Source organism: Schistocerca americana, chromosome 6, assembly GCF_021461395.2.
Source record: "Schistocerca americana isolate TAMUIC-IGC-003095 chromosome 6, iqSchAmer2.1, whole genome shotgun sequence".
Lineage (NCBI taxonomy): Eukaryota > Metazoa > Arthropoda > Insecta > Orthoptera > Acrididae > Schistocerca > Schistocerca americana.
In genome coordinates, this window is record NC_060124.1 from 28,499,599 (window position 1) to 28,524,279 (window position 24,681).

Sequence of the window (24,681 nt, forward strand, 5' to 3'; positions counted from 1 at the left end):
GCAGTCATCAAGGATGCACGAGTGGGCTGCCAGCTCCGAAAGCCCATTGTTGAATGGGTTGCACGGTGACACTTGCTGATGGCTCAGCATTGAAATCTGCAGCAATTTGTGGAAGGGTTGCATTTCTATCATGTTGAATGATTTTCTTCTTCAGTCTTCGTTGGTCCTGTTCTTGGAGGATTTTTTTCTGGCCGCAGCGATGTCAGAGATTTGATGTTTTACCGGATTCCTGATATTCATGGTATACTTGTAACTGGTTCAGATGTTTGTTGTCTATAAGGCATTGCCGACTACAGCACTTTACTCTGCTTGTTTACATTTTCTGTATTTGAGTGTACCAGTTTCTTTGGAGCTTCAGTGTAGTTTCTAATAGTGTCAAGTCATCCCACAGCTGCAGCAAAACATGGTGCAAGTGATTGCTCTTCATCATCACCACCACCATCACCACCATTGTTATCACCACATACTTCAGTTTTTTCATTCACCACAGCACAAAATAGCTTTGCTACATCTATCTGGGATGTGCACTAAATTGTTATCAGTAAAACCCAGAAAATTTTTGCTGTAAAAATAATGAAATTTAGAGCAATAAAGGTATTAACCAGCAGAAAATGCTGAACGATTGTTCCTATACCCCAGAGTGCTGTTCATAACCTCTGCTGCTGAGAAGCAAACATAATTTATATTTCATCAGTGAATTACTCATTTTAAGTGAAAAGGTAAGTGGACATCAGTGTGAAAAAAATTAGACAGTCATGTAAATGGTCAGCATATTTTTATATTTTTCATTGAAAAATTGCTCTAGAATTGTAAAACTGATTCATACCATGTCATAGTGAGATATTGCAATTACGATCCATGGAACAGTTTTCTCATATGTAATAAGCACCATCTCTATACAGTTTTGACATAACAGTTCAGTTTGTATACAGGCCCTAATCTTCTTAAAACTATTAAAATGCATTAGTAGCCGATTTCCATAGGTTTTGAGTACTTCTAATTAAAACTTATGATTTCAGATACACAGAAATTGCTAACAATGTACAAATGGAAGATACAATTTCATTTGTTTACTTCTCTGAAGTTAATGCAGCTGCAGTAAAGAAATCTATCATTATGCACTGTGTGGAATGGCAGAAGAAACTGACAGAATTGTTGTGCCGTACAACAAATGATATGATTTTAGATTTCTACAAGTATATAGAGGATTATTCGAGAAAGTTAGTATCCACATTATTCACATACCTATAATAGACTCCTGTTTCATTTCGTTATTTATATTTCGTTACTGAGAATGTTATTGATTATGTGGACTTCATCTCAGATATGTATCAGCTGCACACCTTTTACTCCGATATTGTGTATTTGAACTTTATTCTATGTTTTGTAGTTGCAAAGTGACTGTTCGTAAGCCCTACAGAGTCATTAAAAGGGTTAAAAGATGATAAACACAAATGGACTATCAAAACAGGTGATTCTGATTTGATAATGACCTGTGATGACCTTTATAGTGTTGGTGTCACAATATTGATGTTGTGTCGATGGTAAAACTTGGTGACCAGCTGCGGATTAAGTAATTTGAGTTGTGTATATAATGTATAGATGCAATGTAGATAAGGAGCTGATTGTTATGGGTGTAAATGAGAGGAAAGAGGGGGGAGGGGACATTTAGGTGTGGGTAGTGTGGCAGGATTTGATATTCTTTTGGAGGGCACACAGAGCAGTAAGATGGTGTCAGCTGTTTGGGGTATGATGGAAGTGAGATTAGACAAAAGTTTATTTGTGAGAGGAAATCTACTCAAGTATTCAGTCACCATATTTATAGAATTTGAAAATTCTATGTACAGATTGGCAACTTGCTTTAAATATTCAGAAATTTAAATTTGTTCAGTTCAAAAACTTATTAAGTTTGAAGGGCCTGTGTTAACTGAGAAACTTAGGAACTCAACCAAACATTCTGATTATTGCTCCTGTAGGAATACAAGAGACAAGGTTAGATAGACTAATTATAGTGCACACATAGGTGTTTAAGTAGTCAGTCTTCTTGCTAACTGTATGCAAATAGGAGGGGAGGAAAACAAAGTAAGTGGTACAAGAGGAAGTACCCTCTGCAATGCACTTCAAAGAAGTTTGCAGACTGTGGATGTAAATATACATGTGGAGTACACTTATAGAACACAGTATACCTTGAAACTTAGTCAGTAGAGCACTTGCTAAGATCTCCAGTTTGAGTGCGGTCCAACACACAGTTCTAACCTCCCAGAAATTTCTTATCTCCACACACTCTACTGCAGAGCGAAAATTCTGGAAAGTGTGTCTGGCTTTGATTGCTGTAACTGGAGCTTGTTTATGTCCATTTTGATTTCAGTGTTCCTTGAAGAATGTATTCTTGAAGAGCATTCTTTCATCAGATTCATAGTTCCTACCTATGTGTCTTGCTCTTGCCAAGTGCTCACTTTGACATTAGAATTAACTTAATACTAGTCTGAAGTGGGTATGTTTTTGTTTTCATGGCTTACCTGAAGGCTTTCACAAAAGACTTTTTTGTCTCTTGTAGGTAACTTGATGTTAGTGCAAGAAGTTGTAGCATTTGCACTTTATACTCCTGTGACAAGTTTGAGACTAATCGAGCTATTTTATATCTTCTAATACTGAAACATGGTTCATAAAATTCTTGTTTATAAGCAGTCCAACTGCACATGAGTTTCCTTCACTTTCAATGCATAAATAAAACAATTTCTAGATTTAACAGAGTGCAGTGTTCATCTTTAAAGCATTCTTCCCTTAAGCCAACAACACTCCAGCGAATGCTCATCAAGTTCTCTCTGATTTACTGTATCTTTCAGCATGTAGCAGTAAGCAACAGTTATGGGTACAGGTATACTGTGTTTGCTGTTTATGATAAATGTATTTCTGTTTCTGAGACATCAAAGCTACTTTCAGAGATCTAAATGTGAGCTATACTTGAATATTTGACTGTAACATCACTTAGTACACATTTCTACAGTACTTACAGGTAATGAAACTTAACTGCTACATCTGTTTCACTGTTTACAATAAAACTGTTGGTTGAATAAGTAAGGGATGCCTGCTTTTGAGTATCTGATGCCAAGATGGTATGGGTCAGTAATTATTAAGCTTCTGTCCTGAATTATGTTCTCAGCTGTTTCATGCACTTTTATTTATTAATACTTAATCAGCTCTTATCTTGGTTAATTTCATACTGTCAGTTTCCACAGCCTCACAAAATTTTAGACAATCTTTGATTTATTTTCCACTACTGTTGCAGTTTTCACCACAGTCCTTTGTTGAATGGTATACTACAGAAATGGAGGTACAAATCACACTGATTTTCTTACAGTATCTTAAAATACTGGTACGTGTATTTAGGCATACAGTCCTTTGTTGAATGGTATACTACAGAAATGGAGGTACAAATCACACTGATTTTCTTACAGTATCGTAAAATACTGGTACGTGTATTTAGGCATACCGGTATATATTCTGGGATTCTTTATGAAGATCTGTTCTTCATTTCAAAAAAATTGAATGATTTGTACCTCTGTTTTTACAGCATATCACTTTATAATATCCTGAGGCAGAAAATAAATGAGGATAACAGTCTAAGATGAAAATGTCCTTTATGTAACACCTATTCAGCAGATGTAAAGACCTATTTTCTACATGAGCCATACTTTAAAAGTATCATAAATAAATTATATGCTTATGTTATTATCCTGGTCTTCAATTTTTATTTAATATATTGTCATTAGTGATATTAAATCATTTCAATGCCCTCTCCATACAGATTAATGCATGAACCACAAGACTTAGATGAGCTTGATAATGCAATGAGGCTGCATGCACGTCTTACTGAAGAAGTACAAAGCAAAGAGAAAGAATTTCCTGTTATTAACACAAGATTTCAAATCCTGGGTAAGTGTGATTATATGCCATCAAATTTTTGTAATGTGAGTCAAATGTTGTCTATTAAATGACCTACTTGAATGTAGGAACGTGACAATCAAGTTATTAACATAGCAGTAAATAATTATTTCCAACAGCTGATATTATATGAGTTGAATGTTGAACTTTCCTTAACATAGACCAGCAGAATTAAAGCTATGTGTTGTGTCTCAAACTGTCAATCAGTGAGAGAATTTGCTGCAAGTCTCAGTCCAGCACATAATCTTTCAGGAAGTTTCACAACAGTGAAAAGACTGATACAGAATGAAAGATTCATTGTGAAACCAATTTCTTTTCCCTTCTTTTTTTCTTTCTTTTCTTAGAAACTTAAAAACAGATGTCACTGTGCACGTTATCTTACTTAACTTTCTCAAATTAATATAGGGGTCAAACCATCCAGTTTTAAGTGACAGAATTCCCACATACTGCCTTTTCCCCTTGTTATTGACTAACCCATTCAAAAATTCAGTTCACAGCCTTTGCTGGTTTACTTGACCCCAGCATTCTGACAGCAACATACGGTAACTTTGAAAATTGCCAAATCTATAAAGAAACATAAGTACTGATACACATATGCCTTTACTGTTCCTTCCAAATTACTTGAGATAAATATAATTCTTGCTACATCAATCAAGTTCATTATAAAATTCTCTCCTTAAGTGCAACAAAGAAGTCAACTACAAAGTACCTCCCTCCAGCTGAAAAAGATTTTATACATGTGACACCCATACATGACATTTCCGTGCGAAATGACATTTACTGTGTTTCAAAAGTTATACTTTTTCTATTCCGCCCTTGATTTATCATTCCAGTTTGCCATCTTATATTATTGACCTGCGGAGTGAAGTGTGTGTTTTCCTCATGTCACTTCCTTGTAATCTTATGTGGCCTCCAAAATTACATTCTACTGCTTTGACAGCATTTTGGAATCTAGTCTTCACATCTGAAAGTCTATCAATAATGCCCTGTAATAATACTATTTGTCTTTTGATATAGCTATTCATAGCATTATTAGTGCTTTCAGAATGTTGATCTAGGTCTCCCATTTTATTCCACAACATTGACAAAGACTGTGTGACTACCATCAAGTAGATTCTTTTGCTCGTATCACCCCAGCTGATTTCGGACACCCACAATTTCTAGCAACATGAATCGGAACCACCTTCACTGGCTTACAGTTTCATTGTGTCAGTAGTGGTTAAATGATCAATAGAAGAACAATTTCACCAGCTTTCCACACTTGCATTTTGCGGTCTTCTCCATCTCATGTATGCTGAGTGTTGTATGTGTGTCAATATTGTTGTTGACTGTTACCAGTGACTGCTGTGTCTGCTGTTTGCTGTAACCACTCAGTCACTGACTGCTGCTCGTAACTGATGTTCTGTTTGTTTGTGATGCTATATTGCTGTCAGCTACAGGCTGCTGTCAGCTATGTCTTTCCATAGTTTGCTCATATAGCACACATGACCTGCACTTTTGACAATATATGCACACTGCTACTGCTGAAATAGTACCCATTCTGCCACTTCCTACTCTTTGGGTTTGCCTGAGCATGAAGCAGACCTTGACCTTACCCCCAGTTATGATGTACTACTCATCAGTTGATTATGTGGCTGGAAAATATATTGTTATGTACAAAGTTTCATTCCTTTTTTTTATATTAGGATAGTTGACTGGTCTGTTAATTACACTGATCTAATCCATGTGATTTACATGTTGGGGGAATGTATGCAAACAGACACCATACACTGAAATTTGACAAGTATTTGATAATGTCTTTGTAAGGTGTCAGACTGCTTTTGCTGCTCATTGAAATCATATCTTGGATTGAGTCCTGCATTTTTTTGTGTATAGAAAATTTTAGCATTGATTCTTAATTTATTTTATTAATCTGTGTAAAAACACAGCTACAGTTTGCTTTGTTGCTATTAATGAAACATGAATAAAAGTGAAAGATGATTATTACAAGTTATTATTTACACTGAGAATTAATTTGTGGTTGCTGCTTAGTTTTCCCATTACATCAGTTGTTTTCTGCCAACAGTAATAATTCTTTTTTATTTTCAAATATGTGCATAACATTTTTTTTATTTTTTTACTAAATTGATCAAGTGCTATTTTAGTAGCACACCACCTTGTTATTGTTTGGGAAATTATAGCGTGAATTCTGTTTTTCTAATGTGTAGATTGTCCTATACATATGAAGAGAAACATGAAGGAATATTCTGCATCCATAAACTGATGAATGCACTTTTTTCCCCACAGAACGCCATGAAGCTGATATCCCTTTAGAAATGAACAATGGTATTAAATTTCTACCAAGTGCATGGGAGCAGTATTGTGAGCTGTTGTATGGTGAAGCTACAGATTTAGTGGAGAGAAATAAGGTACTTAACAACTGCAATAAGTTGTCTTATATGAATACCAAATAAAAACCAAAAATATCATTCACAGCTGAAAGAAATGTTAAATTTTGATATGTCATACTTTTGACACTTGAAAGGAGGTGATATTTTGGAAAAGGAACAAGATCCTCAGGTTTAATAGAAACACTGTTGTGTTTTAATTTAACTAAGTTATGTATTTTTTTCTGTCATTAACATGATTTATCTGTTAATCTGAAAGTGGGAGAACTCTGCCCATATATTCCTAGAGACATGATTGTACATGTGCACCATAAGTAAAGCAGTCACCAATCCAAACATTGTTTTGTAGATCTGTAATATTAAAGTGTAAGTTCATGTATAATCTTGGATGAATGGCCTTCAAAAGCAAGTACACAAATAGCACTGGACATGCCTCATGGTAATTTCATATACCGTAAGTGCCACTGTGACTATTGGGAGATGGTGTCATTTTGCACAATAGATCATCATTTTATTCTGCACCAAATCTGATGATTAAGGAACTTTAGTTTAAAATAGTGACATATCAACTGATTGTAAATGTAGAGGAAAAAAGAGCTCTAACCACAAGAGTGAAGTAGCTTTCAGTACAGAATAAATTAACCATGAATTAAATCTGCTTTGTCTAAACAAACGTCTTATCCTAAAGCAGAGATGTTGAGTTACAGACAGGCACAACAAAAAGACTTCTAAACAAATAAGCTTTCAATAAAAAGGCCTTCTGAATTAGACAACATACACATACATACATATAAAAACAAAGATGAGGTGACTTACCGAACAAAAGCGCAGGCAGGTCGATAGACACACAAACAAACACAAACATACACACAAAATTCAAGCTTTCGCAACAAACTGTTGCCTCATCAGGAAAGCGGGAAGGAGAGGGGAAGACGAAAGGAAGTGGGTTTATATTTAAATATGTCTGCTTGTGTCTGTATGTGTGGATGGATATGTGCGTGTGTGCGAGTGTATACCTGTCCTTTTTTCCCCCTAAGGTAAGACTTTCCGCTCCCAGGATTGGAATGACTCCTTACCCTCTCCCTTAAAACCCACTTCCTTTCGTCTTCCCCTCTCCTTCCCTCTTTCCTGATGAGGCAACAGTTTGTTGAATTTTGTGTGTATGTTTGTGTTTGTTTGTGTGTCTATCGACCTGCCTGCGCTTTTGTTCGGTAAATCACCTCATCTTTGTTTTTATGTATAATTTTTCCCACGTGGAATGTTTCCTTCCATTATATTGTACACATACATACATTTACACAATTGCAACTCATACACACATGACCACTGTCTCTGGCTGTTGAGGCCGAACTGTGAGCAACAGATTACCCCTCATCATGCCTTGAAATGAGGAATGGCATACCCACTGTCCTGCCCATCCCTCCCACAGTGGTATTCCACTATCCCCCGAACTTGCGCAGTATCCTTGTCCATCCCGACTCAACCTCTACTCCCAAATGCCTCATGGCTCATATCCCTGTAATAGATATAAGATTTGTCCCATTCATTCTCCCACCACCAGCTACTCCCATCTGATCATAAGCATCACTTATCCCATCAAAGGCAGGGCTACCTGTGAAACTTGTCATGTTATATACAAGCTAAGCTGTAACCACTGTGCTGCATTCTATGTGGACATGACAACCAATAAGCTGCCTGTCCACATGAATGGCCATTGAAAAGCTTTGTCCAAGAAACAGGTGGACCCCCCAAATGCTGAGCATGCTGCCCAATACAGCATTCTTCATTTCAGTGACCGCTTCACAGCTTGTGCTATTGGAATTCTTCCTGCTAACACCAGCTTTTATAAACTGCGCAGGAGGGAACCCTCCGTGCAGTATATCATGTTCCCGTAACCCTCTTGGCCTCAGCCTTTTTTAGTCACTGTTCTTCCCTCACCTACCCCCTTCCCTGTTCTCAATTCAGCACTACATAGCCTTCTGTTCCTCCAACACACCCACAGTCATTTTACTCCTCTCATTTTGCATTTTCATTGCCCCACCCCACCCTTCGTGTAACCTCCAGACTGCACCTAGCTGCCTTACCCTCTCCCCACCTCCTCCCTCGATGCTCCCACAAACATCACTTTGCCATATCCCACTCCTACCCTGCTATCCCTCCCCATCCCTGACCCATCCTCCTATTTACTCCCATCACCCAGATTGCTTCTTCCATCATGCTCGCAGTCTGTCCTCGCCAGCCAGAGAAGTGGTCGTATGTGTGTGTGTGTGTGTGTGTGTGTGTGTGTGTGTGTTGTCTAGTTCAGAAGAAGGCCTTTTGGATCTTTTTGTTGTGCCTATCTGTAACTCAACATCTCCACTGTATGGCGAGTAGCAATCTATCCCCTTGATAATGTTGTCATTATTCCATCCTGAATTTTCCATTGTTTGATTTCAAACATCTTATCCCCATGCCTGTAGGTCAAAATGACAAGGGATACTTCTGAACTCAAAACATGCTTACTTGAGCTTCTTGGCCAGTTTATATATGCATTTACTCCAATTTAACTGTTACCCAGCTTACAAGAGGAATTTTATACACATTATTTCATTGGCATATGTCCATTAATTACTACTTGTGATATTACCAAGTCAATTTAATTAAGTTGAAATTGCATAATATGAGTCTTTCTGAGATTAAGACTTAATTTTTTTACTGAGAATCTGTTGCAGTCTTGTTGATAATATAAAAGAAAGAAAAAATACTTTATTGAAATGTAACTTTGTAATGTTTAATTGTATTTTCAGGAGAGATTTCGTTCTAATCTTCTGGATACTGCACAGACTTTCCAGAAAAATGCAACTCAACTTCTTGATACTTTTTTGACAACTGGACCATTTACATCAGCTTGTAATGCAAAAGGTACTAACTAAAAAATAATAAATAATTATATACATTTTGGAATTTTCTTTTGCCTGGCATTTGAAACTGATTTACAGAAATTTATTATTGAAATTTTCTTGATTTCATAGTTTATAGCTTGCTACACTTTATGCTTTACCCTACCATTGTTTCTTTATTTAGATGCTCTTGCTTTACTCCGTACCATAAGAGAAGGTTTAGAAAATCTTCGTGCAACTGAAACACAATTAAAAACTGACCTGGGAATGTTTAAAATTTCACTATTGGACACACCAGAACTGGCAACACTGGAAAAGGCAAGTTATATCAAGTTATGTATAGTATTCAGTCTTAGAAAATGGAAAACACACACATGCGCGGGTGCACACACACACATACAAACACACACACAACTTATTTATGTGTAAGGAAAACACATGGAGGCAACATTTTTTTTGTTTTTACAGTTCCGGAGTGTATCTTCTTAATTTGCAGGAATTAGCAGCAATAGAGGTTGTTTGGGAATTGACAAACCAATGGGATGAAGCATGGGAGTCTTACAAATCAGGTTCATTTTGGACTATTGAAGCAGAAGAGATGGAAAATACGGTAACTACTTGATATTTTAATTACTATAATATCATATTGTTTGTGAAACTATTTTCTCATGTTGTTTTATTTATTTAGAAGATTTGCCTGTTTATTCATAATTTGCTATCCATTACAAAATTACATTACATTATGTATATCATTTCACTTGAAAGATTATTTTCAGAGATTTATACACATAAAATATCACAGCTATTTCCCACTATTTTGTGTATGGGTACAGCTGCGACTAAATTGTCATGTGTGTGTTTGAATACAGCTGCTTTGTTGTTTTATTCATATATGCATGTAATAGTCCAAAGTCCTAAATGATTGTAGGACTCTCAGTAAAATGATAGCCAGTGTATTATTTTGTGGATAAAAAAAATCTAGTAACAAGAGATATCAATTACTTGTTGGATTAATCTGAATCATGATGGCTTTAGAACAATTTTAATTGATTAACGCTAGGGGTCTTCAGACTACATATTATGTGAACTGTTGGCCGAGATATTGACATTAAACAACAGCTGTGCCAGAGCTATAGAATTCAAGCCCTTCATGCGAGTCGATTCTCCAATGTTTTAGCTTTGTCATCTGAGCTTTTTAGCAGGCACTGTTTAGGGACACTGTATTTGCTCCATAGTTATTAAGTGCTTCAAAGTTATTGTAATGCTTCATATGATGAACACAAACTAAATCCATAATTTTAAATTACAATGAGAGGAATTAGTATTTAAAATTTTTAAGTACTGTGACGGATACCATATGACTTGGTGTAGTTCAAATATTGTAGGACTGGCCAACTGTATTAACGGATAAGTAGATCCATATGAGTTTATGAAGCTGATATGTAGAAGTTTGGTGCTTTGCATCACATTGGTGATGAACATTCTACTGAATTTAGTCTGAGTGCTTAAGATAAACAACTGTCAATATAGTGATTATGTGACTTATCAAGCATAATAACTTATAATATTCTCCTTGGGTTTAGTGTCAGCTGAAAAACATTTGAAAATACAGTCAATAGGTCTGTCTTTCTAGAGATTTTCCAGTTACTCCCTTACTCAGTGAAATATTTTTGTCCACTATAAGACATAATCTAGGGAAAAATACAAGAACTACACACTATCCACAGGTCTAATGTTTATCCTCTACTACAGTACTTGGCCACCTTAGTACACGTTATTTAAACAGAATAATAGACCTCACTGACTATCCTTGGTCAAGCCATAGATTGCCCTAAGATCCTTAAAACTTCAGCCAAACATAAGCTTATTAAGAAAGAGCTCGCCATTAGCAACCTATACACAAAACAACAACTATGAGGGCAATTCAGAAAGTAACAGGAAACCATCATTATTAAATGTAATTAAAATGTCAGGCATTTGAAACTCCCAGGAAGTGAAAATGCATGCTTTGAGAAAGTTACAGCGTATACCAACAGATGCCATGACAAGCTGAATAGGAAAGGCAGTAGAAACAAAATGGCCATGTCCCTAGCTGTGTGCACATAGAAGAAGAGCAAGCAGTAATATGATTTTCAATGTTGAGGGGTGGATGTTGTAAAGTTATGGAGATAGCTGCATTCATGAGAGAGGAAAGTAATAGTGGGTAGATGCCTTTCAAAGTGGATGTACATCAGTTACAGCATGGCTGTTGTTGGATGTTCTGAAACCATGATTCATGAGAACCAATGTATTTCTATAGAACCTCTAGCCAGGGAACTGAATATCATTGTCGGACCCGCTCTTGCCATTATTAGTGAAGTTTTCAAGTACCATTTATTGTGTGCACAATGGGTGCCTGGATGCTTATTGGTGAATACAAGATGATGGGTGTTCAGGCTCCCACATCATTTCTGGTGTGATATAACACTTATGGACATGACTTTCTGACATTTATTGTCACAGGAGATGAAACCTGAGTGCACCACTGTGAACCAGAAAGCAAAGGACACTCGCCAGAATGGTGACATTTATCTTCTCTGGCCAAGAAGAACTCAAATCTCAGACCTCTGCTGGAAAGGTCCTTTCCACCCTCTTATGGGATATGTGTGGGTCGATTTTGGAACACTGTCAGCAAAGAGGTGAACAGTGCCTGTTACATCCCCATGTTGGAGAATGAGCTAAAGCCAACAGTACAAAGCCGTCACAGAGGACTTCTGTCTAGAGGCACCCCTCCTTCACCATAACATATGCCCCCACACTGCCACTACAACTCTTGCTGTCATTCGGAGATTGAGATTTCACATCTGACTTACCAGAATCTCCTGAAGATGGCACTATGGCACTTTCTGGATGATGACACCTGGCTGAATAGTTGAAAAATATTCAAATTTTACTACCTGGGGCTCAAAATCACACAAGTTGTTGCTATGTGCAAAAACATAGCTCCATGGACAATCAGGTTAAGTGTTAGTGGTCACCAGTAATGACAGAGGTGCTTCTTCCCTAGCTTGATTGTTATTTGTTCTACTGAGTATCTTCCTCCCTACTCTTAATACAATGGAAAAACCATGGAATAATTGCCAGGTAAAGGTGTATTTCAGTAACTGCTGAAGAAAGTTATGATAGACATCATGCATTAGTTTCTGTATCACAAGAACTCACTGCCAACTATTGATCCCAATTTTGTAAACTATTGCCATTAAAAGACTTCATCATCATCATCCATTAACCTTTTGCTGTTGCCTGAGTGTGGTACAAGGGCCTTTTCCATCTTTATATGTGCAGGTGTACTCCTTTCCTCTCAACTTGATGGCACTCGACGATTCTTCCTTTCAAACTGTGTTACTTAAATGATCCACCATTTTCTCTGCTGGTCATTAGGTTTCTTCCCTATACAAAAGACACTTTCCTATTACCTATACCTAAAACTTGTACAGAGCTCACATAAATATAACAATAGGTCCAAGTGTGATGATCTACAACTGGCAGCACATACATAAGCTGATCACTTTTGACACTGTAAATGATTATCTTGTCAAGTTATCCTAATTCACAGCATCACTCTCACTCTTTGTTGACAATGGTCCCAGTTCTGAAGGAACCAGGTGGGTTGCCTGCAGCCACAACCATGTGGATGGCCAGGACGACCACAAGAGACAGAAGACAGCTTCCTGGTTCATTCTGTTGTGGTTTCAAACTTGTGTAGAATGAATATTGAACTGGGAGAATGAACTTCAGCAACAGCAATAGGTCTTCCAACTTAGCTCTTCTCAGAAGAATAAGTCCATCATGAAGCTGAGCAAGTCACCTGGGTATGCCTCCTATCCTATGCAGCCATGCAGGGTTTACCTTACAGAATTGTGTGTCTTTATCTAATGTATCTCTGAAAAAGAAGGCCTCTCACTCTGCCTTTCTGTACTGCACCCATCTCATTTTGAAGCAGTTTATTTTTTATTTTCTGTGTCTATTTTTCTGTTGATAAAAATATCAACAGCTGGTTTTGTTGAAACATAATCTCGTGGTAACATCTCAGTGGTGTGAAAAGCAGACCTGACATTGTCAAATAGCTGCATGCAGTCCTTGGGAACAAATATAAACAGAGTTTTCTTTTTTGTCTTCTCAGTTTGAGGAAAGTCAGATAGCTGTACCCTGATACTAGAAATTTGTAATCAAGGGCTTCAGTTGATGTATTAAAGCCAAAAGCACCCCATTGTTGTATTTATGATCTGCCCACTGGAGTTGTCATTGTAGGAAGTTGGATGTTTAATGTCTGGAGGCAGTGGATGACCTTACCTCACCAGACGTGAACCAATTTCCAAAGGCCCACATGATGCAATATTTTTAGACCACATGTACATTTGAACTTGAAGTGTGTTCTAAACACGTGTTCCTAAGTTGAATATCCAAAGCTGCATCTTGTAGTACATTAGGTTAGTGTTCTGCTTTGGTGAAGACAATGTCTTCTATAGATTTGATGTGCAAAACTTTGTTGAAAATGGCAAAAACAATGAAAGTACTGCTCCAAAAAATGTATGTGTTGTTGATGAAAAATACAAAAGTGATTGAAACATAGGAATAAAGTAAGTGTTATGGCAGACAGTCATACTTGTGGACTTACTCGTCTTCTCCATGAACAGCCCATAGTATATGCAAGTGACTTCATAAAGCCTGGCACACCTATGTCCAAAGCCTGTAAACACGCATTTTCCACAGATGTAATAAGTTTATCCTCAGAAGATTACGTATTACTTTGCTATGGGACAAGTGTTGTAAACAAAAAAGCAGCTTGCAAAGCAAAACTGGAATTTAAAAAGTGCTTAGGGCAGCTGATACACAAAAGTTTTCATGCAGAATATCCTATGCTGATACAAGTTGTGACTAAAAAAGGAAATTACTATCACAGCAACATTAGCTGCATATTCCACACATCGCATGGGTTACACCTTAATAGCCTAGGGAAAATACTGCTTGCAAAATATATAAATGACAATATCAACAATAGGAATTTAGCACCCAAAAGCAAAATCATCTTAAAATGATCTTCACGTAGCACAGCTGAGACAACACCAACATCTCCACTATCAGCAATGCCAGGAGAAAAAAACCTTGTCTGGCATGCAGTAGGAAGGAACCTCAACATTTTTATGGTGAGTCACACAAGGGAAGTGCAGTGTAAGGCATTGGGGCAGCCAGATGCCAATAGTTAAGAATTTTGTGTGTCCAACCAGCCAAACAACAATGCAAAAAGTGGGTTTTTCTTGCATATTAATATATTAATATACAGTTACTTAAAAATAAAAGAAACAGAATACTGATTGGAAGAATTAAATTGTGACATTGTGCTAGTAAATGAACACTGGTTAATGCTTAGTGAACTTGAATTAAGTGTATCTTATCGATACCAATTAACAACATGTTACTGTAGAACAAATTTGGAGCATGGTGACGTTTCCATCTTTATCAAAGAAACAAATAATTTAGAATATCAAGTTGAGGGAATATTGAATAGTTGTAGGTAAACAACTAGAATTCACTTAGATACAGATTTATTCACACTTAGCTTCTACACAGATACAAGTCCGGAGGCTAACTGCCGTTAGCGTCCAACATCCTGCCTCCAAAGCCCTCTCCTCAAAGATAGCACACTTATGCACAGAACAAATATCGATATTTATGGTGCTACACCACATAGCCCCCCCCCCCCCCCACTCCACACAGTATGGAGTACATCCCTGTGAATGGGGGGGGGGGTGAGAAGTTAAGTTAGGAAGGTAACGCACAGTTCTTCTGCGTCGGGCGGAAGCGGTCGACTGGTAGGAGACCGGGAGGTGAAACCCGGTACGTCGACGGTGAAGTCAGCAAGCGACGCCGGCGGCTGAAGACGACGTCCCGTCCTGGAGTGAAGGTGTAGCACTTCGTCAGCCGGCAGGCGGAGAATCACCTTGCCAGAAGGCCTAACAAAGGCACGCAAATTGCCACACGCAGCACTTCTGCTCAATTTAAAGCGGCGCACCACACGAGATTCTGCACTTCCTCCCTCAATATTGTCACACGCGAGTACCACACACACCGTATCGCCATCTATGACAACAGATAATTTATGTATGTCATCAGGGTGCACATGTGTTGTGAATTCTTGGATGGCACCTGTACGAGCAATGGTAGGGAGGCAGGGAGGTGTGGGAAAGCCATGGCAGGGGGAAGCATCTGCTAAGAGGGGGGTGGCAGGTGCACTGGACTGCGCAGGAGACAACCTCGGGCGATCAGCTGACAGACGAGGGAGCGTGATGGAAGGCAACGAGGAGCCAGCGTGGATTGAACGGCGTGACAAAGAGGTGTCACACGAAGATGGTAACACAATGGTAGAATCCGAGTGGTTGGCAGTTCGACTGCGAGGGCTGTGAGGAGTGAAGCCCCGAAATGATTGGCCACTCGAATTAGATGAACGCGAAGAAGGAGCAGTGCTCGGCAGAGAAGCACGCTGTGGAGAATCAATACCCGAATGCATGGTGTGGGAAGATGGATGGCCGCTCGAAGCAGGAGTGGGAGAAATAGGGGCAGAATCAGGGAGGTTCAGCTGAGGCTCAATGAAAGCTGGTTTCACTCGTTTGAGTGAGACCGTGGTTACAGAGCCTTTTATGAGGAGATCCATGTTATTCTCAGAGCGTTTGACGACCTTGTAAGTACCTGTGTAGGGTGACTGAAGCGGGGCTTTGACTGAGTCGTCTCTGAGAAACACATACTCACAAGAGTCTAGCGTGCGTGGTACGTACACGTGTGGAGGCGTATGAGCAGCCGGAGGTGGCGGCTGAATTTTGCTGCAGTGCAAGTGCACCAGCTCGAGAAGTGAAGGGAGTTCAGAGGGCCATGGAAGTGGGGACTAATTCTCCAGGCAAAACCAGAGGTTGGCCATACACAAACTCGGCTACGGAACCCTTGAGGTCTTTCTTGAAAGTCGCACGAAGGCCAAGAAGCACGAAGGGCAGTGCCTCTGTCCATAGTGAGTCATGGCAACGCAGGGCAGACTTTAAGGTGCGATGCCATCGCTCGACAAGCCTATTGCTTTGGGGGTGGTATGCAGAAGTATGAATTTTGACAATACCACACATTTTACATAAGTCAGAGAAAACTGAAGACTCAGATTGTCGCCCCTGGTCAGTGGTGAGGTAAACAGGTGAGCCAAATCTAGAGATCCACGAATCTAAGAATGCTCGACTTACTGTCTCAGAGGTAATGTTTGGAATAGGCACAGCCTCAGCCCACCGAGTCATCCTGTCAATAGCTGTAAACAAGTAACGGAAACCCTCGGAGGGGGGCAAAGGGCCTACGAGGTCGACATGAACATGGTGAAACCGGCCTGGCGGTTGGGCAAAACAGCCAACGGGTGGAGAAGTGTGCCTGGAAACTTTGTTCTGTTGACACACCATGCATGCCCTTACCCAAGACTGACAGTCATGGCGCATGTCTCTCCAGACAAACCGTTCAGCTACCAGACGGGTGGAAGCTTTGACACCGGGGTGTGCTAGTGTGTGTAGTTTGTCAAAGACCTGGCGTTGAAGGGGCTTAGGAATGAATGGCCGCAACGTACCAGTCGATTCATCACACCACACTAAGTCAGATATGCCAGAGAAAGTAGAGCGTACCGGTTGGAGAGAGGAGCTGTGGTCTGAAATTAATTGCATGGTATCGGGGTCTCTCGATTGCAACCGAGGTAGGTCCGTTAAGTCAATTAAGGTTGTGACAGCACCAACACGCGAGAGAAAATCAGCGACCACATTGTCCGCTCCTCGGATGTAGTGAATGTCATTTGTAAATTGCAAGATGTAATCGATGTGACGAAAGCGTCGTGGGGGCGGATCAGCCGCAGGATTTTTTATGGCAGGAAGCAATGGCTTGTGATCAGTGAGCACATAGAAATCTTGTCCCTCAACATCAGTTCCGAAGTGTCTTATGGCCTCGTAAACTGCAAGTAATTCTCTGTCGAATGCTGAGTATTTCTTCTGCGCGTTGTTTAGCTTTTTTGAGAAAAACTGCAGGGGGGTCGTAACATCGTTGTATGTCTGACTCAGTACTGCGCCGATAGCGTTGTCACTAGCGTCAGTAGTGATAAACATTGTGGCGTCCGCCCGTGGGAGAGCAATAGTGACAGCGGAGGCCAACAGCTGTTTGAGTTCATTAAATGCCTTGTCCATGTCTGGTGTCCATGGTACCTGGCGGGTGCCAGAAGTTTGTGGGCCAGCGAGAGCATCTGTGAGAGGAGCCTGCACCGCAGAAGCGGCTGGCAAATGTTTCCGGTAATAATTAACTGTTCCGATGAACCTGCGTAATTCCCTATAGGTCTGAGGGCGTAGCATCTCGAGAACAGGCTTGATCTTGTCCTGTGGTGGTGTCAGACCGTCCGATGACACAACATAACTTAGGAATGTGACAGATGACTGGTACAATTGAGTCTTTTTATTGTTCAGTTCAATACCAGCGGCTGCTAAATTATCTGTCACGACTTGAACACGCTCCTCACTCTGTTCCAAAGTAGAAGCAAAAACCAATATATCATCCATGTATATGAAACAAAAGTCTAGATGGGATAAAGTTTGATTGATGAAACGCTGCCACGTTTGGGGGCGTTTTTCAATCCAAACAGCATAAATTTGTATTGGAACAGCCCGAAGGGAGTGGTTATGGCAGTCTTTTCAATATCCTCCAGAGCCCTAGGAATCTGACGAAATGCGTGCTTACAGTCCAAAACAGAGAAGTACTTTGCACCTGCGAGCGCATGATTGAAGTCTGCAATGTGTGGGACCAGATATTTGTCAATGATGGTACGGGCATTTAAACGCCTATAGTCTCCGACCATACGCCAAGTACCGTCTTTCTTTTGGTCAAACAGGATAGGACTAGCCCAGCAACCGGAAGAAGGTTCAATTATTCCCTTTTGTAACAGATCGTCCAATTGTTCTTTTGCAATTTTCATAAATTCTGGCTTGAGGCGGCGTGGGTGTTGCGATATGGGCTGCCCATCGGTTAGACGTAACCGATGAACTGTGCCATTAGTGACTACTGCAATATGTGGCGCGGCACGACAGTCAGATGTCCGTGAAGCGGAGCAGGCAGTGGTGGACGGGCCAAGCTGTGGCACTGAGGGCACGGAAGTACAGGTGTGCCACCCGCTCGTAGGCTGCGTAAAGGCCGCACACGTGTTAACATGGGCGAGGTTGGTACACTGGTCCTTGGTAGCGGCCCATGCCGCTACGAGCGCTGTAGGCACGAGTGGGTGTGGCCGAACAGCAGATGGCCGTAGTTCATTGCCACGAGCTTGGCAAGTTAATTGTCCATTCGGAATGCAAGGAGCATGAGCACTCGGGCATACCCTACCATTACAAAAGGGGGTGCTGACACAGCGCGGGCACGGGAACACCAGTTTGGCATGGACTGACCTTGTCTGTAGCCGATGAGTCGTCTGCTTGTAGTGCCGCAAGGCGTTGTTGTGTGGAGGCCAACTCGTGGTGTATGTCGCGGAGATGCAGCAGCATTTCCGTACGTTCCATCCACAACTTCGAAGACTTGGCGCACTCCACTAGCCACTTGTTTGTCCAAGATTGCAGCTCCAAGGATAGGTTTACACACTTCTTAGCACAGCACACATGTTTGGTGTTAGCCGAACTGTCATTCGGCGAAGCGAAAGGAATATGCTTGTTAAGGGGGGGGGGGGGGGTGGTAAAACACAGTATTTTGCACAAAATCTAGTGACAACTGATAGTGCTTGAGGAAATCAATTCCGAGAATAGGTTCTTCAATTGTTGACACTAGAAATGTCCACTCTAGCTTGCACTCGGGCGAAAGTTTCACTGTATACAAAGTGGAACCCGAACACTGTAGGGTAGACAAGTTCACTGCACGAAGTACTGTTTTGTGTGGTTGCACTTTATTGGTTGCTAAGCGAACCGGCAGCAAAGAGACGTCTGCGCCAGTGTCTACCAGAAAACATACACCTGATCGTAAATCGCGAACATAGACTTGACCACACTTACTGTTATTGTCCGAAACGGAGTGCAACGTGGGATGGTGCCTGTTGTTTACATCGCAGGAGGTGGCACCGTAGCCTACCTGCGGTTGGAGTTTGGGTAAGAACACGGTGACTGGCATTTGCGAGCTTGCTGCCCGAATCTCACGTGGAAGAAACAGTCGGGGTCACCAGTGAGGGAATATTGAATAGTTGTAGGTAAACAACTAGAATTCACTCAGATACAGATTTATTCACACTTAGCTTCTACACAGATACAAGTCCGGAGGCTAACTGCCGTTAGCGTCCAACATCCTGCCTCCAAAGCCCTCTCCTCAAAGATAGTACACTTATGCACAGAACAAATATTGATATTTATGGCGCTCTACGCCACAAAGTAAAGTTATAGAGCTAAGTATTCTATGTATAGAAGCAGTTTTTGAAGTGTCAGCAATAATGATACCAAGTCAAGAACTAATAGCTGTATCAGTGTGCCACTCCCCTAGTAATAACACGGAATTATTCATAGAAAATCTCAAAAAATTGAAAATAATGCTCTTAAAATATAAAAATTGCTGAGTTGTGATATTTTTTTATGTTAATATAGACCTTATGTATAACACCAAATATGTGAAGCACAGATTAGACGTATTAAGATCTTTAAACTTATGATGTCTAATAACAAACCCACCATGCTGAAATAATATAAACTACAACTTCCTGTCAAATAAAGCTGAATTTGGAGCTTTAAACCTCAGGATAACAGGTCATGCCGAGCTGCGATGTAGGCACCCTCTAAATAACAAAACAGACAGTTCGTCAACTGAATAGGAAGAGTAATTAGACCAATCGGTGAACATAAATTGAATCAGTTAAAAACCAATCTTAATCACATACACTGGTGTACAGTACTCACTAATAGTATGCCTGGCAATGATTCAACAGAGAATTTTTTAGAATTAGTAGTAGAAAATCTTTACTCATGCCATACCAAACATAACAAAAAACACACAAAGCATAACTGGAGCAATAAATCTCAAGATCAGGGAAACTGATACACAACACACCAGAGCAACGTGAAGGAAGAAATGATGGTACACTATGACAGATTGCAACAGAATCAAGGTGTGAAGGAAACTTAACAGTAGTGAGAAGGGTGTATACATCAGAAATAAGTGTAGCCAAGAGGAAAACTGATGACAGATAATACTCAATTCTACAGATAAGTGTAAAGCAGCATGGAAAGTTCTCAAACTGGAGAAAGCTCTGAAATAAACACAACAATATTCCAATTTAACCAATCACCGTAAATGCACACTTTACCAGTTCTCATTTAAACAATAATCTCACTGAAGCTGCAGTTTTGCATCCAGCTCTAGATATTAAGCATCATGATGACTTCTCTTGGACTATTCTATCCTACAAACAGGTTAATGATGCAATTGCCAAGCTTAGCAACTCAAAGCAGAAGACTGCTATTGACTTTCAAATTATCTATTATAAAATATAAAAAAGAAATTCTACTGCACCTAACCAACATAATCAACCGGATGCTACATGAGGGAATCCTCCCAGAATGCCTAAAAATAACAATTGTAAAACCTATACATAAGAAAATTGATAAAGCATCTCTTGATAATTATGATCCCTTCTCACTCATACCAACCATATAAAAATTATAGACTGTTGTATGCACAAACAGATGAACCAGTACTTCGAGAAAAATAATTTACTTAGCTCCTTACAATATGGTTTCAGACCTCATCTTTCCACCGTCAAAGCAGTTGAGACCATCACCACAAAAATATATGAGTCTATTGAGGTTAATAAAAAACTTGTGTGACTCTTTTAGATTTGAAAAAAGGCTTTTGACACTATGTCCCACAGTGTACTTGTCAAATAGCTCCAGTACTACAGAGTTGGAGAGAATGCTCTTTGCCTTATTGGGTCATACCTGTTACAAAAGGCATTCTTCAGGGGTCAGTAACGGGTCCATTCCTGTCCATTGTCTCTCTCTCTCATTTTTGCTGTATCAGGCTGGTTTATATGCAGATGATACAACTCTAATTTGATGACCTAGAGGAGCTAAGAGCTGTTATATAGTTAAAATATAGGAATGGACCAATGTGCTAACTGGTCCCAGGAAAATTTTTACAAATTAATAACAATAAAACTGAAGACATTGTTTTTAATTTAAGTGTCTCCAATGAAGATTAAAAGTTAATCAAACTTTTAGGTTTCCACGTACATCAGAAACTCAGCTAGGCGAGTCATAGAGAAAAATTGTGCTCAAAACTTTCTTGAGGGATTTATCTGCTGTATGAACTGAGGAATAATGTAAGAAAAACCGTGCTACTATATGCATATTTTTCATTTTTCCACTACCACCTTATCTATGGGCTAATAGCTCCAGCTCGAGAACTGTATTTAAGTGGCAAAAAAAGCTGTTGGATCAGTAGCAGCACTTACTCCAAGAGAATCTTGTAAAGATCACTTCAAAGAGCTCAGTATTATGACAGTCCCGAGCATCTGTTTGTGTAATTGCCTTCTCAGTGTAAAAGAGAATTTAAATAATTTTAACCTTAAGATGTCTGTACATGAGAACAACATAAGAACTGGACGATCAGTTGATATACCCTACAGTAGGCTAGCTAAGGCTCATAACAGCCACAGATATCTAGGTCCCAGATTTTTCAACAGAGTCCCAAAAGCTGACCACTCTGTTCCCTATAATACATTTAAGACTGTTGTGGCAGAGTGGTGTGAGAAGGAAGCATACTACTTGTGAGCTAACATCCCAAAGATATTCTGGCTCACATGCAGTCCCGCTTTGTCGAAATGTCTTGGCTCAAACTTGTCTAGGGGTTGAACCACATGTGTCGCATTGCACGCCCTAAATTAGACACTTCTGACCTTTTGGTTAAATTGTCTGGTTGATTGCAAGTTTATGAGATACAAAGTTAACATAACATATAATAACAGTAATAATAATATCGGGAACTAAATTAATGACCCATAAATGGTGTATGTCTCACAGTTGCGATTTAGTTAGGATAATGTTTATTCAGAAAGCAAACTAATAGCAAAACTGGTCGTATTTAGCATTACTGTTACACTTGAGCACGTATCCATTTGACACAGATCTATCATTCACAATCTCATCACGAAATACAAGTTATCTGCACAAAAAGTTGAGTTCCCACCAGGCACGCAGCTCCTCACTGCTCAGAAACTAAGTCCCGTGATAACACACAATACAAAATTCGTTTCACTTCCTAGCTGCCTAAAGACCAACTGTCCGCTTTCACATCTCAATTCAAACTGTACCCTTTGGTGTCTCCAGCCGATCTGTCTGCTTTTGCATCTGCACCGGCACTGTGTGCCCGTCCCCGGCCGCGTTTTCCCGTGTGCCGAACATCTTCACTCAACTGACCAGGGCAGTTCTCTTTCCTGAGGCCATCCATCTGATTGACTACTGCTTATTCTACATTATTTTATATTTTAACATATTTAAATAGTCGAAGCTTGACCACTTTCACCTTCTAAATAAAGTAACAATAATATAGATTACCTAATAAACATTAAATTTTTTTACGTAAAACCAATACAGTTTCCTTCTTAACTTTGAATGTCACAGCCAGTAGCCTTGCACCCATGTGCTTACTGATAAATGAATAAAGAACAGAAGTAACTATTATGCACTAGACTTTATAACAAATATTCTATTTTGTAATGATTCAATAAGGTGTCTTGCTGTCATCGTTCAGTGTGTTTTGTGTGGAGGAAATGATGACCTGATGCTTCACTGAAAATATTGATAGTTTAAATTTACTATATCTTTTAAACAAATGAAGTTACAGAGTTGATATTTACAACGTTTGCCATTTTAATGATGTGCTTCTATATAAAATGTTGATCATTAAGATTGACCAAAGCGTTCAGATTTTAGCATATAGGTCTTTTTTACGAAACTTGTTAATTTCACTTTAACAGTAAATCCTAAACTATTATAGATATGATCAGTATTCAAGTTTTATTGGGATCACCATGAAAATTTATGGAGGATGGTAGATTAAAATAACTGTGGCTCAATTCCCTGAATTACTACAGAATTAAATAGTTTCCATGAATGTTTCCCTTTATGGCTGATCTTAGGTCCACCATATTTAACACTGCTATGTCTCCTCAGCCACAAATGGCTTCTACGGGGTTTCTCACTGAAGTAGGTTCTTGTCTGTCTCACTCGTACACTACAGCACTTAGGGATTAATAGACAATAGACATCTCCGAGTTCCCCATCTCATGGTGAATCTGTGCCCTTTGTGGCACACAGTCCTCGATGACAGGGTTCGTTTCACAATTCCTGTAGGCTCACTCTTTCGGCCATGTATTTAAATGAGAGGGCAGTGCTCGTTAACTCACACACCTCCACTTCATAACATGTTGGCGTGCCAGATATGTTATGAAGTAGCACCCACATTTACAAGACAATAGACAATAGACATTTGTGAGTCTCCCATCTCGTGGTGAATCTGTGACCTTTGTGGCACACGGTCCTTGACGACAGGGTTCATTTCACCATTCCTGTAGGCTGACTCTTTCAGCCATATATTTAAATGAGAGTGCAATGCTCATTAAATCACATACTCCATTCAAGATTATGAGGAATCAGAGTTAAGTGACATAAGGTTCTGACTACTGTCATATTAAATTGTATTCACTGGTTAAAAGGTTCCTCTATAAAGGCTCTTTATAATTTGTACAGAAACCAGATGGCGGTTATAAGAGTCGAGGGACATGAAAGGGAAGCAGTGGTTGGGAAGGGAGTGAGACAGGGTTATAGCCTATCCCCGATGTTATTCAATCTGTATATTGAGCAAACAGTAAGGGAAACAAAAGAAAGATTCATTGAGGTTCGCCAATGACATTATAATTCTGTCAGAGACAGCAAAGGACCTGGAAGAGCAGCTGAACGGAATGGACAGTGTCTTGAAAGGAGAATATAAAATGAACATCAGCAAAAGCAAACGAGGATGATGGAATGTAGTCAAATTAAATCAGGTTATGCTCAGGGAATTAGATTAGAAAAATGAGACTCTTAAAGTAGTAACTGAGTTTTGCTATTTGGGGAGCAGAATAACTAATGATGGTCGAAGTAGAGAGGATATAAAATGTAGACTGGGAGTGGCAAAGAAAGTGTTTCTGAAGAAGAGAAATTTGTTAATATTGAGAATAGATTTATGTGTCAGGAAATCGTTTGTGAAAGTATTTGTATGGAGTGTAGCCATGTATGGAAGTGAAACGTGGACGATAAATAGATAAGACAAGAAGAGAAAGCTTTTGAAATGTGGTGGTACAGAAGAATGCTGAAGATTAGATGGGTAGATCACATAACTAATGAGGAGGTATTGAATAGAATTGGGGAGAAGAG

General features: G+C 39.6%; 1 protein-coding gene across 1 annotated transcript in view; it reads left to right on the forward strand.

Moving 5' to 3' along the window:
• The window catches only part of LOC124619703 (dynein axonemal heavy chain 2), a 1,014,172-nt gene that overhangs the window by 228,171 nt on the left and 761,320 nt on the right, over positions 1-24,681 (forward strand). Inside the window, 6 exon segments of the mRNA XM_047146260.1 lie at positions 1,020-1,220; positions 3,809-3,936; positions 6,232-6,353; positions 9,119-9,233; positions 9,396-9,529; positions 9,708-9,821. Coding sequence (XP_047002216.1) covers positions 1,020-1,220; positions 3,809-3,936; positions 6,232-6,353; positions 9,119-9,233; positions 9,396-9,529; positions 9,708-9,821 — 814 coding nt within the window.